The sequence below is a fragment of the Oncorhynchus mykiss genome, chromosome 5, assembly GCF_013265735.2.
Source record: "Oncorhynchus mykiss isolate Arlee chromosome 5, USDA_OmykA_1.1, whole genome shotgun sequence".
NCBI classification, from domain to species: domain Eukaryota; kingdom Metazoa; phylum Chordata; class Actinopteri; order Salmoniformes; family Salmonidae; genus Oncorhynchus; species Oncorhynchus mykiss.
Genome location: NC_048569.1, coordinates 89149797 through 89167838, shown reverse-complemented (window position 1 = coordinate 89167838; position 18042 = coordinate 89149797). Strand labels below are relative to the sequence as shown.

The 18042-nt window shown below is 46.4% G+C and overlaps 1 protein-coding gene across 12 annotated transcripts in view; it reads left to right on the top strand.

Annotated features, from left to right (window-relative positions):
• The window catches only part of mast2 (microtubule associated serine/threonine kinase 2), a 314266-nt gene extending 298159 nt beyond the window's left edge, over positions 1 to 16107 (top strand). For 8 of the 12 annotated variants that reach the window (XM_036978703.1, XM_036978700.1, XM_036978697.1 and 5 more), the window contains 10 exons: positions 1217 to 1339; positions 1504 to 1613; positions 1741 to 1895; positions 2044 to 2366; positions 2630 to 2833; positions 6658 to 6884; positions 7695 to 7817; positions 7974 to 8113; positions 8345 to 8538; positions 8675 to 16107. In XM_036978703.1, coding sequence (XP_036834598.1) covers positions 1217 to 1339; positions 1504 to 1613; positions 1741 to 1895; positions 2044 to 2366; positions 2630 to 2833; positions 6658 to 6884; positions 7695 to 7817; positions 7974 to 8113; positions 8345 to 8538; positions 8675 to 10719 — 3644 coding nt within the window. In that variant the 3' untranslated portion in view covers positions 10720 to 16107. The remainder of the gene's footprint in view (positions 1 to 1216; positions 1340 to 1503; positions 1614 to 1740; positions 1896 to 2043; positions 2367 to 2629; positions 2834 to 6657; positions 6885 to 7694; positions 7818 to 7973; positions 8114 to 8344; positions 8539 to 8674) is intronic. The other 4 variants (XM_036978708.1, XM_036978699.1, XR_005051887.1 and 1 more) reach the window with 3 other exon arrangements.
• Positions 16108 to 18042: the final 1935 nt, after the last annotated feature.

Genomic DNA, 18042 nt, shown 5'->3' with positions numbered 1-18042 from the left:
TTGTCATTACATCAGTCTCTGTGTTGTAGGCAGTGGTCTCCTTGTCATTACATCAGTCTCTGTGTTGTAGGCAGTGGTCTCCTTGTCATTACTTCAGTCTCTGTGTTGTAGGCAGTGGTCTCCTTGTCATTACTTCAGTCTCTGTGTTGTAGGCAGTGGTCTCCTTGTCATTACTTCAGTCTGTGTTGTAGGCAGTGGTCTCCTTGTCATTACATCAGTCTCTGTGTTGTAGGCAGTGGTCTCCTTGTCATTACATCAGTCTCTGTGTTGTAGGCAGTGGTCTCCTTGTCATTACTTCAGTCTCTGTGTTGTAGGCAGTGGTCTCCTTGTCATTACTTCAGTCTCTGTGTTGTAGGCAGTGGTCTCCTTGTCATTACATCAGTCTCTGTGTTGTAGGCAGTGGTCTCCTTGTCATTACATCAGTCTCTGTGTTGTAGGCAGTGGTCTCCTTGTCATTACTTCAGTCTCTGTGTTGTAGGCAGTGGTCTCCTTGTCATTACTTCAGTCTCTGTGTTGTAGGCAGTGGTCTCCTTGTCATTACATCAGTCTCTGTGTTGTAGGCAGTGGTCTCCTTGTCATTACATCAGTCTCTGTGTTGTAGGCAGTGGTCTCCTTGTCATTACTTCAGTCTCTGTGTTGTAGGCAGTGGTCTCCTTGTCATTACTTCAGTCTCTGTGTTGTAGGCAGTGGTCTCCTTGTCATTACTTCAGTCTCTGTGTTGTAGGCAGTGGTCTCCTTGTCATTACATCAGTCTCTGTGTTGTAGGCAGTGGTCTCCTTGTCATTACTTCAGTCTCTGTGTTGTAGGCAGTGGTCTCCTTGTCATTACTTCAGTCTCTGTGTTGTAGGCAGTGGTCTCCTTGTCATTACATCAGTCTCTGTGTTGTAGGCAGTGGTCTCCTTGTCATTACATCAGTCTCTGTGTTGTAGGCAGTGGTCTCCTTGTCATTACTTCAGTCTCTGTGTTGTAGGCAGTGGTCTCCTTGTCATTACTTCAGTCTCTGTGTTGTAGGCAGTGGTCTCCTTGTCATTACTTCAGTCTCTGTGTTGTAGGCAGTGGTCTCCTTGTCATTACATCAGTCTCTGTGTTGTAGGCAGTGGTCTCCTTGTCATTACTTCAGTCTCTGTGTTGTAGGCAGTGGTCTCCTTGTCATTACATCAGTCTCTGTGTTGTAGGCAGTGGTCTCCTTGTCATTACTTCAGTCTCTGTGTTGTAGGCAGTGCATTTGAGGTGAAGCAGCATCGGTTCTTCTATAATCTGGACTGGAACACTCTGCTGAGACAGAAGGCAGAGTTCATCCCTCAGCTAGAGTCAGAGGACGACACCAGCTACTTTGACAGTAAGTCTCACCTACTGTCCATTAAATAAATGTACCTAGAGCAACACCCTGAGTCTTTTCTACTATTCCTTTACTTAGAATAATAGAACAGAGCTCCTGAAAGTGAGTTAGTGGACAGTCCGGTCCAGTAGTCTTGTGTAATGCGACTCTCTCTCTCTCTCCAGCCCGTTCAGACAGGTACCACCACTTGGACTCTGAAGATGAAGACGACACCAACGATGACGAACACGTAGAGATACGTCAGTTCTCCTCCTGCTCGCCCCGCTTCAGCAAGGTTAACAACACGCACACACACACACACACACACACACACACACACACACACACACACACACAGCACCCCTGCTGAAAATTGAATCACTCCATGTACTACATCATTTTCAATCAAACTGTGTGTTTAGGTGTACAGCAGTATGGAGCGTCTATCCCTCCATGAGGAGAAGAGGACCCCCCCACCCACCAAGCGTAGCCTCAGTGAGGAGGGAGGAGAACGCATTGACAGCCTCAGTAGTCTCAAGTCCAGAGACCGCAACTGGCTGGTGGGGTCACCTGAGATGTGAGTATGAGGGGTTCTTCTGAGGACACCAAAGCCTCATTTACTGATAGTCTATGCTAATTATTTAAGTATTCTACTAAATGAGCTGTCTGTCCCTTCCATTACCAACAACAGAACTGTAACCTCCCTGTGTGCCTCCCTCCCTCAGCCTGCGTAAGCGTCTGTCTGTCTCAGAGTCGTCCCACACCGAGAGCGACTCCAGCCCTCCCCTGACGGTGCGAAGACGCTGCTGCTCCGCCATCATCGAGATGCCGCGCTTCGCCATCTCCTCAGAGGAGGAAGCAGGGGTGGCCCCCAGCTATAGGAGCCCCAGCCTGCTCAGCCAGACCCCCGGTGGAGTCAGGGGCCCCCGCAGCGAGGACTTGCCCCTCTCCATCCCTGAGCTTCCCGTGGAGAGAGAGCTGAAACTGGACGAGTCCCCCACAACACCAGACTCTACAGCCAGCCAGCTCAGCAAAGCCACACTCACACGTCAGTGCAATTTAATACTACTTTATTGTCCATATGTTACAGAAAACAACAGAAACTGGTGGAACATATACTATATGCATGTACTGTGTGTCTGCTTTCATTCCATTCACATGACAAAATGTCTTACACTATGTTCCTGGTACTGGATCCTCTGCCTTTCTCTCTCTCTGTCTGTCTCTCTCTCTTTCTGTCTCTCTCTCTGTCTGTCTGTCTCTCTCTCTCTCTGTCTCTCTCTCTCTGTCTCACTCTCTGTCTCTCCATAGCGGGCAGTTCAGGAGATGTGTGGGAGCGTGGTTCAGGGGCAGACAGCTCTCCCTCTACCCCTAAGGCCATCAGTGACCTGGCAGCTAGGAGGGCCCGTCACAGACTGTTGTCTGGAGACACAGACAGACACGCCCAGTCCAGACCACTCAACAAGGTCATCAAGTCAGCCTCCGCTACCACTCTCTCACTCATGATTCCTGCTGGTACGTCTGAGGTTTTAACAGCCAGGAATGTGTTATTTGTGCGCTTCTGTCTTTGTGTATTGAGATCTGCTGTGTGTCTGTTGTCTGTCTGTATCTGTCTGTGCGTGTTTGCCTTTGTCTGTCTGTGGACTGCCTGTCTCTCTCTGTCTGTCTTTCTGTGTCTGTCTGTCTGTGGACTGTCTGTTTGTCTGGACTATGTATGTGTCTGTCTGTCTGTGGACTGTCTGTTTGTCTGGACTATGTATGTGTCTGTCTGTTTATGCACTGTCTGTCTGTGGACTGTATGTATGTGTCTGTCTGTCTGTCTGTGGACTGTCTGTCTGTGGACTGTATGTCTTTGGACTGTATGTACAGTGCCTTGCGAAAGTATTCGGCCCCCTTGAACTTTGCGACCTTTTGCCACATTTCAGGCTTCAAACATAAAGATATAAAACTGTATTTTTTTGTGAAGAATCAACAACAAGTGAGACACAATCATGAAGTGGAACGACGTTTATTGGATATTTCAAACTTTTTTAACAAATCAAAAACTGAAAAATTGGGTGTGCAAAATTATTCAGCCCCTTTACTTTCAGTGCAGCAAACTCTCTCCAGAAGTTCAGTGAGGATCTCTGAACGATCCAATGTTGACCTAAATGACTAATGATGATAAATACAATCCACCTGTGTGTAATGAAGTCTCCGTATAAATGCACCTGCACTGTGATAGTCTCAGAGGTCCGTTAAAAGCGCAGAGAGCATCATGAAGAACAAGGAACACACCAGGCAGGTCCGAGATACTGTTGTGAAGAAGTTTAAAGCCGGATTTGGATACAAAAAGATTTCCCAAGCTTTAAACATCCCAAGGAGCACTGTGCAAGCGATAATATTGAAATGGAAGGAGTATCAGACCACTGCAAATCTACCAAGACCTGGCCGTCCCTCTAAACATTCAGCTCATACAAGGAGAAGACTGATCAGAGATGCAGCCAAGAGGCCCATGATCACTCTGGATGAACTGCAGAGATCTACAGCTGAGGTGGGAGACTCTGTCCATAGGACAACAATCAGTCGTATATTGCACAAATCTGGCCTTTATGGAAGAGTGGCAAGAATAAAGCCATTTCTTAAAGATATCCATAAAAAGTGTCGTTTAAAGTTTGCCACAAGCCACCTGGGAGACACACCAAACATGTGGAAGAAGGTGCTCTGGTCAGATGAAACCAAAATTGAACTTTTTGGCAACAATGCAAAACGTTATGTTTGGCGTAAAAGCAACACAGCTGAACACACCATCCCCACTGTCAAACATGGTGGTGGCAGCATCATGGTTTGGGCCTGCTTTTCTTCAGCAGGGACAGGGAAGATGGTTAAAATTGATGGGAAGATGGATGGAGCCAAATACAGGACCATTCTGGAAGAAAACCTGATGGAGTCTGCAAAAGACCTGAGACTGGGACGGAGATTTGTCTTCCAACAAGACAATGATCCAAAACATAAAGCAAAATCTACAATGGAATGGTTCAAAAATAAACATATCCAGGTGTTAGAATGGCCAAGTCAAAGTCCAGACCTGAATCCAATTGAGAATCTGTGGAAAGAACTGAAAACTGCTGTTCACAAATGCTCTCCATCCAACCTCACTGAGCTCAAGCTGTTTTGCAAGGAGGAATGGGAAAACATTTCAGTCTCTCGATGTGCAAAACTGATAGAGACATACCCTAAGCGACTTACAGCTGTAATCGCAGCAAAAGGTGGCGCTACAAAGTATTAACTTAAGGGGGCTGAATAATTTTGCACGCCCAATTTTTCAGTTTTTGATTTGTTAAAAAAGTTTGAAATATCCAATAAATGTCGTTCCACTTCATGATTGTGTCCCACTTGTTGTTGATTCTTCACAAAAAAATACAGTTTTATATCTTTATGTTTGAAGCCTGAAATGTGGCAAAAGGTCGCAAAGTTCAAGGGGGCCGAATACTTTCGCAAGGCACTGTATGTATGTATGTATGTGTCTGTCTGTCTGTGGACTGTATGTCGTAAATTTACGTACACCTTAGCCAAATACATTTAAACTCAGTTTTTCACAATTCCTGACATTTAATCCTAGTAAAAAAACAATCCCTGTTTTATGTCAGTTAGGATCACCACTTTATTTTAAGAATGTGAAATGTCAGAATAATAGCAGAGAGAATTATTTATTTCAGCTTTTATTTCTTTCATCACATTCCCAGTGGGTCAGAAGTTTACATACACTCAATTAGTATTTGGTAGCAAATACTAATTTTTTTAATATGGGTCAAACGTTTCAGGTAGCCTTCCACAAACTTCCCACAATAAGTTGGGTGAATTTTGGCCCATTCCTCCTGAAAGAGCTGGTGTAACTGAGTCAGGTTTGTAGGCCTCCTTGCTCACACACGCTTTTTCAGTTCTGCCCACACATTTTCTATGGGATTGAGGTCAGGGCTTTGTGATGGCAACTCCAATAACTTGACTTTGTTGTCCTTAAGCCATTTTGACACAACTTTGGAAGTATGCTTGGGGTCATTGTCCATTTGGAAGACCCATTTGCGACCAAGCTTTAACTTCCTGACTAATGTCTTGAGATGTTGCTTCAATATATCCACATAATTTTCCTACCTCATTATGCCATCTATTTTGTCAACCAGTCCCTCCTGCAGCAAAGCACCCCCACAACATGATTCTGCCACCCCCGTGCTTCACGGTTAGGATGGTGTTCTTTGTCTTGCAAGCCTCCCCATTTCCTCCAATCATAACGATGGTCATTATGGCCAAACAGTTCTATTTTTGTTTCATCAGACCAGAGGACATTTCTCCAAAAATAACGATCTTTATCCCCATGTGCAGTTGCAAACTGTAGTCTGGCTATTTTATGGCGGTTTTGGAGCAGTGGCTTCTTCCTTGCTGGGCGGCCTTTCAGGTTATGTTGATATAGGACTCGTTTTACTGTGGATATAGATACTTTTGTAGCTGTTTCCTCCAGCATCTTCACAAGGTCCTTTGCTGTTGTTCTGGGATTTATTTGCACTTTTCGCACCAAAGTACGTTCATCTCTAGGAGACAGAACGGGTCTCCTTCCTGAGCGGTATGACGGCTGCGTGTTGGTGTTTATACTTGCGTACTATTGTTTGTAAAGATGAACGTGGTACCTTCAGGCATTTGGAAATTGCTCCCAAGGATGAACCAGACTTGTGGAGGTCTACAATTGTTTTTCTGAGGTCTTGGCTGATTTCTTTTCATTTCCCCATGATGTCAAGTGAAGTTTGAAAGTAGGCCTTGAAATACATCCACTGACTGACTTGCCAAAACTATAGTCTGTTAACAAGAAATTTGTGGAGTGTTTGAAAAACGAGTTTTAATGACTCCAACCTAAGTGTATGTAAACTTCTGACTTCAATTGTAGGTGTCTGTGTGTGGACTGTGTGTATGTGTCTGTGTGTGGACTGTGTGTATGTGTCTGTGTGTGGACTGTGTGTATGTGTCTGTGTGTGGACTGTGTGTATGTGTCTGTGTGTGGACTGTGTGTATGTGTCTGTGTGTGGACTGTGTGTATGTGTCTGTGTGTGGACTGTGTGTATGTGTCTGTGTGTGGACTGTGTGTATGTGTCTGTGTGTGGAATGTGTGTATGTGTCTGTGTGTGGACTGTGTGTGGACTGTGTGTATGTGTCTGTGTGTGGACTGTGTGTATGTGTCTTCTTTCTTAGCTACCACCATCGGTCCGTTTTTAGAACGTGTGGTAAAGGTTGAAAATACATGACATTTATGTGCATTTAGTAACTGGACTGAACTCCCTATTAAACAATCTCCCTCGCTCCTCCATGTTTAGACCACCACGGGGCCTCCCCATTGGCCAGCCCCATGTCACCCCACTCCTTCTCGTCCAATCCCTCGTCCAGAGACTCCTCCCCCAGTAGAGACCTGTCCCCAGCCGTGGCCAACATCAAACCCGCCATCATCATCCACAAGGCGGGCAAGAAGTACGGCTTCACCCTGCGAGCCATCAGGGTGTACATGGGAGACACAGACATCTACACAGTACATCACATGGTCTGGGTGAGTAGTAGCCTGCTTTAGCTTAGTGACTCAAGCTAAAAGGGATTTAACACTTCTAGTGATCCTGTTCTAGTGATCCTGTTCTAGTGATCCTGTTCTAGTGATCCAGTTCTAGTGATCCTGTTCTAGTGATCCTGTTCTAGTGATCCTGTTCTAGTGATCCTGTTCTAGTGATCCTGTTCTAGTGATCATTTTCTAGTGATCCTGTTCTAGTGATCCTGTTCTAGTGATCCTGTTCTAGTGATCCTTTTCTAGTGATCCTGTTCTAGTGATCCTGTTCTAGTGATCCTGTTCTAGTGATCCTGTTCTAGTGATCCTGTTCTAGTGATCCTGTTCTAGTGATCCTGTTCTTCATTCGATTCAACAGATTTAATTATTACCAGTGATATGATTCTCTCTCTCTCTCTCATCTATCTCTCTCTCTCCATCTCTCTCTCTCTCCATCCCTATCTTTCTCCCTCTCTCCATCTCTCTTTCTCTCTCCATCTCTCTCTCTCTCCATCTCTTTCTCTCTCTCTTTCTCTCTCTCTCTCCATCTCTCTCCATCTTTCTCTCTCCATCTCTCTCCATCTCTTTCTCTCTCTCCATCTCTCTCTTCCATCTATCTCTTCCATCTCTCTCATCTCTTTCTCTCTCCATCCCTCTCTCTCTCCATTTCTTTCTCTCCATCTTTCTCTCTCCATCTCTCTCTCCATCTCTTTCTCCATTTCTTTCTCTCTCTCACCATCTCTCTCACCATCTCTTTTTCTCTCCATCTTTCTCTCTCCATCTCTCTCTCCATCTCCCTCTCTCCATCTCTGTCTCTCTCAGCATGTAGAGGAGGGTGGTCCAGCCCATGATGCAGGGTTGAGAGAAGGAGACCTCATCACTCATGTGAATGGAGAGGCTGTCCACGGCCTAGTGCACACTGAGGTGGTGGAACTCATTCTCAAGGTGCGCACACACACACTTTACGCACGCACTCACACACTACACACGCACACACACACTACACACACACACTACACACATTCACACACTACACACACACACACACACACACACACATACACTAGCTCCTGTCTTATGTGTGTGGTGTGTTACCCTCAGAGCGGCGGTAAGGTGTCCATCTCTGCCACGTCCTTTGAGAACACCTCCATCAAGCTGGGCCCCGCCCGCAAGACCGGCTCCAAATCTAAGATGGCGCGGCGCAACAAGAAGACCAAGACCAAAGACAGCAGCCAGGAAAGGTCTCTTATCTGATCAATCTTACACACTTACCGTTCCTCTCAGAAGTCATGTTACATAGAATATAATGGCTGATAAATGGAGGGATGTTTGTCTTTTCAACTATTTATACTGTGTGTGTGTGTGTGTGTGTGTGTGTGTGTGTGTGTGTGTGTGTGTGTATGTGTATGTGTGTGTGTGTATGTGTGTATGTGTGTGTGTGTGTGTGTGTGTGTGTGTGTGTGTGTTTCCAGCAGTAGTAAGAAGAGGAACTCTCTGTTCAGGAAGATCACTAAGCAGGCGTCTCTTCTCCACACCAGCCGTAGCCTTTCCTCTCTGACCCGCTCTCTGTCCTCTGGAGAGAGTGGACCTGGGTCCCCCACTCACAACCTGTCCCCTAGATCACCTACACAGGGTTACCGGTCCACACCTGACTCTACACACTCTGGTAAGTCCTACACACACACGGCTCACCTAATGGACTGTAGGACGTGGCCTAATGTTGGAAAAGGTCATAAAAGGTGATGATTATGTGTGCATAACATTTCATGAATGTCTGTGTGTTTCTGTATGTGTTTTCTCAGTAGGGGGTAACTCGTCTCAGAGCAGCTCTCCCAGCTCCAGTGTTCCTAACTCCCCAGCCAGCTCCGGTCACATCAGGCCCAGCTCCCTCCACGGCCTGGCCCCCAAGCTCCAGCGCCAGTATCGCTCCCCTCGCCGCAAGTCAGCCGGCAACATCCCTCTATCCCCCCTGGCCCGCACCCCTTCCCCAACCCCACAGAGCACCTCCCCCCAGCGCTCTCCCTCCCCCCTGTCCAGCCACGGACTAGGCTCCACCTCTATGGGTCAGATCTTTCCCGTCAAGCTCCACTCTTCCCCCCCTCTGGTCAGGCAGATCTCCAGGCCCAAGAGCGCTGAACACCCCCGCTCCCCACTGCTCAAGCGAGTCCAGTCTGCTGAGAAGCTAGCCTCCTCCCTCTCCTCCTCATCGTCCTCCCCCTCTCCATCAGGCGCCGGAGGCGACAAGAAGCTGCCTGTAACTGTGACAGGGCGTAAACACAGCCTGGACATCTCCCACGCTGAGTTTAAGAAGGAGATGCTTCAGAGAGACCCCAGTCTGCAGAGTCTCCAGGAATCAGCTGGGGAGAGAGAGAGCCTACTGCTGGGGGTGGGGCCTGGGATAGGGGGCCGTGGGGGGCCCGTGGAGAAGGGCAGCCTGCAAAAACCCTCCTCCAGCAGGAAGCTAGGACGTCAGGAGGGGGACGGAGCGTCGACTGCCGGGTCCCTGGGGTTGGCTCCCGGGAAGAGCAAACTGAAGGACAAGCTGTCAGCCATCAGACAGGACCGGGCTGAGAGGAGGGAGTCACTACAGAAGCAGGATGCTATCCACGAGGTGGACTCATCAGAGGACGAGACAGACGAGGGTTCAGAGGACAGTCAGGACGGGAGGGGCAGGAACACCTGCACCTTTACCCCCCCACTGCTCCGCCCCACCTCCGTCATGCCCATCGCCCCCCGTACAGGACCCGGGGGCACCCTCCCCTCCCTCTGTCTGTCCCCCTCCTCCACCCTGCTGCCAAGCAGAGCCACCATACCCTCCACACTCCACGAACACAAGCCCACTCAGAGTGGTCCTTCGCTGGGAGGGAAAGACGGTGGCTCAGCCTCCTCGGATGACTGTAGGCGGAGAGATGGGAAGGCTCCAGACCCCAGCAGCAAGTTCACCCAGAGCCCCCTGTCCAGCACCTTCGCCACCCTCGGCAGTGCTTTCATCTCCGTCAGCAAGGACACCTTCCTGAAGCCTGCTGCTTCATCTCCACATCAGGACTGGAGGAGCCCCAAGTTGCTTGAGCCCAGGGGGAAGAGCAGTAGTTTATGGAGCGAGGAGAGAGACTCTGGCCTGGAGGCCCCCAGATCCAGCCCCACTGGGTCCATAGACGGCAGAGACCTAGTCCCCACACCCATCTCCTCCCCAGGCATCACCAAGGAGAAGAAGGAGGCTGAAAACCGAAGACATGCCGCTGCTGCTGCCGCTGCGGCAGCCTACGCCACCCCCAGCCCCCCAGCCTCTCCAGCCTCAGTGTCAAGGTCAGATAGTGGGGTGGACAAGGTGGTGTCACATCTAGCCAATGTAGCTCATAGCGTCCTGGGGCCCGTCAAACTAACCATCCCCGGGGCCAAGGAGGCCTTTGAGAGAGCCAAGGACCAGAATCAGAGACACTCCAACCCCCCTCACCCCAAGGCCACACCTGACTCCCCCCTCGCCGCCACCACCACTCCCCTCTCCCCCTCCACCTTCAGACACCCTGCCCCTCAGCCACCACCCCGCCTGTCCTCCCAGTCTCCTCCCAGGCTGCCCTCCTCCAAAACTGAACCAGCCCCCCCTCCCCCTCCACAGAGGAGGCTCTCCCCTCCTAAAGACTGTACCCTGGCCCAGGGCACCCAGGACACCATGGAGAGGCCGGTGGTGGAGACTGCACCAAGGAAGGTGCCCACCACCACACCCAACCAGACACCTACTGCAGCCTCAGAGCAGCGCAATAGACCAGACCCCCTGGCCTCACAGAGACCCAGCCCAGCCTCCGCAGTCTCCACCCCGCAGGACAAAACCAGCAGCAAGAAGACGTAGCAGATAAGACACCCGTGAGAATAGAGACTGCTTGATGGAGATCTGAATCTTTATCCACAGACAACTGCATGTTTGGAAGAAAACAACATTCTAAACGTTTTGCAACTCACTAATCATTATCTGAGAGCATAGCCATCTGATGGAGGGAGAGAGAGAGAGGGAGAGAGGTGATAGTTTGGGCCCTTACTATGTGTTTCTGTATTCCAGAGACATCCAGATTGGCTGTAGATCTCTTGTTGTTCCGTTTTTTCACGTTGATTCATGTTCCTGTGAAGTCGGTCTGCGTTTGTTTCTCTCTCTGCAAAGAAACATGGGGGCTAGAAATAAACAGTGTGAGTTCACTGATCCACACGCACTGAGGAGAAAGGATTAACAAACACACACAAACAAACATCTCTAATGGTATTTTCTTAGTATACTGCCTCGTTAGCTTTCACCTTGGAAGTTCCAGGCGTCTGACGTGTGACTAGTATCAAGCCAATAGATCAGGTTGTGCCTTGTAAACAACACAGCCACCACTGCAACCCTCCTGCATGTCTCCAGCCATCCGTGACTGAACAGGGTGTAACTCAGCAATAAAAGTAGCGTATGCTTAGCAATCGGTATAAATACATTACCGTCTGTTAATGAAACAATCTGTATCGCCATGTGGCCATGTGTGTTATTATTCCCTCGAGGTCTAACGCTGCACTCTGTTTAGAGTATAGTGCAGACTAGCTAGAGAATATAACACTTTATTCATGTCGTGGCTGTCAGAATGGCTATTCAAGCAGTGTTTGTATTGTATCACAGAGCGTTCCATGGCAATCTCTTTCCCTATCCGCTCCAACGGCTATTTGTGTGCTTGTCAGTGTAGCTAGCGTATAGAAGCTAACCCTTCCATGGCTCTACCTGGACCTGTCAGTGTAGCTAGCGTATAGAAGCTAACCCTTCCATGGCTCTACCTGGACCTGTCAGTGTAGCTAGCGTATAGAAGCTAACCCTTCCATGGCTCTACCTGGGCCTGTCCGTGTATCTACGGCAGTGTATAGAGCTGTGTGAGGATGTACGTGTTGTGGTAGCTAGGATACTAGCCTAGCCGTTCACCTTGTAGCTGCATGATAGCCTCACCAGATCTAGATCTCTGTCAGGGGACTTTCTAATGATAACAGAATAGTGGGCAGTTCATTGAACATCTTTACATTGAGATGGACTATAGGTGAGATGAGGAGGAAAGGAGGGACAGTGATCTAGTCACAGACAACCTGGGGACACCTGATCAATCTGGTCCTAGCCTGGTTTGGTCAACTACACAGACAACCTGGGGACACCTGATCAATCTGGTCCTAGCCTGGTTTGGTCAACTACACAGACAACCTGGGGACACCTGATCAATCTGGTCCTAGCCTGGTTTGGTCAACTACACAGACAACCTGGGGACACCTGATCAATCTGGTCCTAGCCTGGTTTGGTCAACTACACAGACAAACAGTGTTGAGATGACGAGAGTCAAGTAGTTAAGATGAGGTAGATCTATTTAGATATTTGGGTTTGAGTACCGGGCAGCGGATTGTTCCTGCTGCCCCTGAAACTCAATTACCCAGACTCCTCTCAAACTCTGAGGCAGGAAGACTGCTCACGAGTTTGTATACAGGCTAGTTAGCATAGGGCTGGGCAATATGTCGGATTCAGTTGATTAATTTGAATGTATGTTTTAGCGCGATGTTTCAAATGCCTGTATCGCAGGAATTGAGGTTTTAATATTTTTTGTTTTTATGAGCGTTTGTCTTTTTGGTCTCGTATCCCCCCCCCCCCCCCCCCCCCCCCCCCTCCCATGCTATGTGTAATGTGCACCTTCCCACTTGCACACAGACACCAAGCCCCTCCCCCTGTCACTCACAACAACAAAGACTAAAGATCACGTCCTCTCTGACAAGCAGTTTCAACTCGCATTTGAGGTTTGGTCTAACAGAATGGGTCATATGGACACTGAAACACATTGAGACATTAATTTACTGTTGTAGAGAAGTTAACCCTCTTTATGTCTCAACTTCTCAAATTACGCATAGAGCAGACGCTACTAAAACCAGAGTATAATGAACATTGCTTGAGAGATTGCTTATATGAGACCTGTGTTAATGTTCTATATTGCCTACTACAAGAAGTTGGTCATTATTAGTGAATGTACATTATACATGGTTCTGGTTACATTTGGAACAGAAAAGGGCATTTTCATAGACTTGAAAGCCAGAAAAAAAATCAGCTTAAACTATTTTGATTAAAAAAAAGTATACAATTATTAATGGGTCTTATGGTTGTGGAAGGCTTTTATTTAGCCTAGGTATAATTTCACAAGTCCTGAATTCATTCGATTATAGCTGACTGTTTGAAATGCAGTTTATTTTACCTTTAATTGTACAAAAAAAAAGCTTAGAGTAAAAAATAAATAAATAAATTGAGGTATATATTGTGAATGGCCATAAATTTGAAAAAGTCCAGATCAGATTTTTCGGGGAGATGTGTCCAAGCTCTACGTAGTGTAGCAGTACAACAGTAGACACACTGGCCTTCATGTATATTCTGACAACCAGTGGTCTCACCGTTGTCTTTATTTCTAGCCCCTGCTCGCTCTGTTTTTATCAGACACTTAAGGTTTGTTCAACTTGCTGTGTTCGCTCTGTGTTTTGCCTCTTATCCTGTAAAGCTAACAGACTTTACTTTGTATATGCGTTCAAGACTGTGTGTGTTGTCAAGTGGCTGTCAGATGTGTGTGTGTTTGTGTGTATATATATATATATATATAGCAGACCTTGAAATATTCATACATATATATATATATATTAATATTTAAAGGTTTGCAGTGTCTTTTTTACTCTACCGTGTTGGGACTTGGGAGTGTGTTTTAGTTAGTGTAGACGTCTCGTAGTTAGTTACCCCTATTAGTGCTGTCTGTCCCTGACTGATATCTCAGTTGGCCTGTAGGGTCGGGGATGGGTCAGCAGGGGGGCGGGCTTTGCACAACCCTTTTATCGCTGTCTGTCAAATGAAAAGACAACTAAATAAAAGGAAGGGCAATCAGATCCCTGGCTTTTAGGTCAGTCACAACGATGTTGACCAATCAGATCCCTGGCTTTTAGGTCAGTCACAACGATGTTGACCAATCAGATCCCTGGCTTTTAGGTCAGTCACAACGATGTTGACCAATCAGAAGTCTGAACTGACCGAACACCACTATGATCCTCCAGTCCCACTGCTACGTGTGGGGGTTTGTGGGTGTTCGTGGGTGTGGGCGTTCATACTTGTGTGTATTCCTGTGTGTGTGTCCCTGCGTGTGTGTGTTCCTGCGTGTGTGTGTTCCTGCGTGTGTGTGTTCCTGCGTGTGTGTGTTCCTGCGTGTGTGTGTTCCTGTGTGTGTGTTCCTGCGTGTGTGTTCCTGCGTGTGTGTGTGGGCGTTCATTTGTGTGTCTTAGTTTGCAAAGTAAGGGGATGTTGCCGTGTTGTAAAACTGTGGCTACCTGCAGCATACATCACTTTGTTTCTGTGTGAGAGTTCAAATTTCCCTCGGGGTGTCCTGCAAAGTTTTGTTGCTGTTGGAGATGTCGCAAAGAGCAGCTCAATGGGATGACTGACTGAGGGTGAGACAGGACTGGTGTCTATAGATACTAAAGAGATCTGTGTTGTCAATACCTAACGACAGACAGACAGACAGACAGACAGACAGACAGACAGACAGACCGTCCGTGGCTAGCGATTTCTGTAATGTGTTTCAATGTTGTTCAATCTTCCTCAATGCTACTAGACATCAACCTCTGTAACAGGCAGTGATAATTATTCATGTCAACAGCTTTCCACACTGTAAAGTTACCCTGGATCATATCAGTGTGACTGGTTTGTTATGGCCTCTACCTATTATTCATGTAACCTAACCACTGACGGACCACAGACAATGTTCATGAGGAGGAACATTGTGCATATAATGTTTAGAGGTTCGGCCATGGTCAAAAGTAGTGCACTATATAGGAAACGGGGGGGACCTGCGGTGTGAATAGTGGTATCCTCTAGTGCAGAAGGATAGAGGGTAGGTAATGTGAGGTGTAGGCCCTAAGTCCTCCCAGAGAAAAGCTGTCATTTGTCACTGGGACAGATCGGCCAAGCTTAGCGTTGGGATTTAACAACTCTGCTGTAGCCAATCAATCAACCCCAGACTGAGAGAGCATCTCCTCGTTGGCCGAATATGTCAGGTGACTCAAATTGTCATCCTTCATTTGTTTCTGTGTGTTGAGGGTTATTTTATATCAGCTAGAGTCATGATTTGAAGACAAGTCTCTGTGGCATTCCCCATTTGATAGTAAATTAATGTTGTTCACTTGGCCCCTGCACATCGAATGACTATAGTCCCAAAACTGATCTGAAGTTCTGATTTGATATGGGTCATCCCTATAAGAATAGTTTCTACAGTGTGTATTGTGTTGTATGTCATCTCATCTGGACTATACTGGTGGCCCTGTTGTTATTGCTGCTTGGACAGCTGCTACTCTCTCTGACCCAATCCGAGTGCCATCCTTCACCGCCAGGCGCCTGACCATCCCTGACATTCACTGTTGTATCACACAAACATCGTCTGTAATGTTGCTGATCCAGCCATCTGTCAGAGAGTGAAGTCAAGTGTTAGTTTCCCTGGTGGAGTAATTCATCTTTAGCCCTGGGCTGTTGGCTGCTCCCAACACACACACACACACACACACACACACACACACACACACACACACACACACACACACACACACCACAAACAAAGCAATTTCAGCCAAACAAAACACTACCTACCCCCTAGTCTGGGCCCATCACCTCCAATGTTCAGTTAGGCCCACCAGAGCCCAAAGCCACGGTAGCTCCCCACTGTAGGGGCTGTCCCTCTCTCTCTCTCTCTTTGTTAACCCTGTGGGTAACCTCCACCCTGGACTTTAGCCTCACTACATCTCTACAGACAGATCCATACAGTATGTGTTTTTATTGTAGCCACAGTATGCGTTGTGTGTTAAAGCCCATAGCGATGGTAGGGCTGTCTGTGTGCAGAGACCAATGCCACTGAACTGAGGGAAGAGGAGACTGTTGACTTCATATTATGGACTCCCCAGTGTTTAGGCAGTATTTTAAAGACTGTGTGAGAGAGATCCTGTGTGTGTGTGTGTGTACAGCGTGTGTGTGAAGGAGAGGAGGTCTGTCTGAAAAGGGTGAAGAGAGATCCTGTGTGTCTGAAGTGTGAAGGAGAGGAGGTCTGTCTGAAAAGGGTGAAGAGAGATTGCTACAGTAAAACCAGTGCAATATCTTTTTATTTTTTATTGTGGTTAAACGCATGTTGTTGTTAATCCTACATTATCATAATAATAAAGGTTTTTTTTATGTATATTTCTGGTGTTTTGTATGTTTATGCTTGACTTTTATTCTTGTTAATTGTATGTATGAGTGTAGGATAAGGTTATGATCTGTAGATCTCTGGCAAAAGATAAATAAGTGCTCTTCATTTTAACCTGTCTAGTACTGTCTAGTACTGGAAATTGCTGTTGGCGAGGGGTTCAGCTAGCGGAACCCCAGTACTAGACAGGTAAAAATGAAGAGCACTTATTTATCAACAGAAATCATATTTCTCAAACATACACGTATTCGGCACCATTTTAAAGATAAAATTCTCGTTAATCCAGCCACAGTGTCTGATTTCAAAAATGCTTTACAGCGAAAGCTCCACAAACGATTATGTTAGGTCACCACCAACTCACAGAAAAACCTATCCATTTTTCCAGACAAAAAGAGGAGTCACAAAAAGCACAAATAGAGATAAAATGAATCACAAACCTTTGATGATCTTCATCAGATGACACTCATAGGACTTCATGTTACACAATATACATGTATGTTTTCTTTGGTAAAGTTCATATTTATAACCAAAAATCTTATTTTACATTGCCAATTTTACATTGGGGTGTTATGTTCAGTATGTTCAAAACATGCAGTGATATTGCAGAGACCCACATGAATTCACAGAAATACTCATTATAAATGTTGATGAAAATTCAAGTGTTATATTTGGAACTTTAGATAAACTTCTCCTTAATGCAACCGCTGTGTCAGATTTCAAAAAAACTTTACGGAAAAAGCATAATCTGAGAATGGCGCTCAGAGCCCAACCAGCCAGAGAAATATCCGCCATGTTGGGTAGTCAACATTATTCATAAATAGCATTTTGAAATATTCACTTATCTTTGATGATCTTCATCAGAATGCACTCCCAGGAATCGCAGTTCCACAATAAATGCTTGTTTTGTTCGATAATGTTCAATAGCTTCTTTTGTTAGTGCGTTTGGTAAACACATCCAAAATCGCATTCAGGTCCAGTCGGACGAAACGTTCAGAAAGTTATATTACAGGTCGAAGAAACTTGTCAAACTAAGTATAGAATCAATCTTTAGGATGTTTTTATCATAAATGTTCAATCATTTTCCAACTGGAGAATTCCATTGTTTGTAGAAAAGCAATGGAACGAGAGATACCTCTCATGTGAAAGCGCTTGACTGAGAACGAGGCTGCTAGCAGACCCCTTAGTCAAACAGCTCCCATCCGTCTCCTCTTCACACGAGAAGCCTGAAACAACGTTCTAAAGACGGTTGACATCTAGTGGAAGTCTTAGGAAGTGCAAAACGACCCATATCCCACTGTGTATTCGATAGGGGTGAGTTCAAAAACTACAAACCTCTGATTTCCCACTTCCTGGTTGGATTTTTTCTCAGGTTTTTGCCTGCCATATGTTCTGTTATACTCACAGACATCATTCAAACAGTTTTAGAAACTTCAGAGTGTTTTCTATCCGATACTAATAATAATATGCATATATTAGCATCTGGAACTGAGTAGGAGGCAGTTCACACTGGGCACGCTATTCATCCAAAAGTGAAAATGCTGCCCCCTTTAACCAAAATGATCAACAATGCTTTAAAACAAGGTATCGTCAGGAATTTCACACAGTAGTGCTTTTTATGTTCATATAAATTATATTTTACAGTATCAGACATACACTAAATGACCAAAAGTATGTGGACAACTGCTCGTCAAACATCTCATTCCAAAATCATGGTCATTAATATAGAGTTGGTCCCCCACTTTGCTGCTATAACAGTCTCCACTCTTCTGGGAAGGCTTTCCACTAGATGTTGGAACATTGCTGCGGGGACTTGATTCCATTCAGCCACAAGAGCTTTAGTGAGGTCAGGCACTGATGTTGGGCGTTTAGGCCTGGCTTGCAGTCGGCGTTCCAATTCATTCCAAAGGTGTTCAATGGGGTTGAGGTCA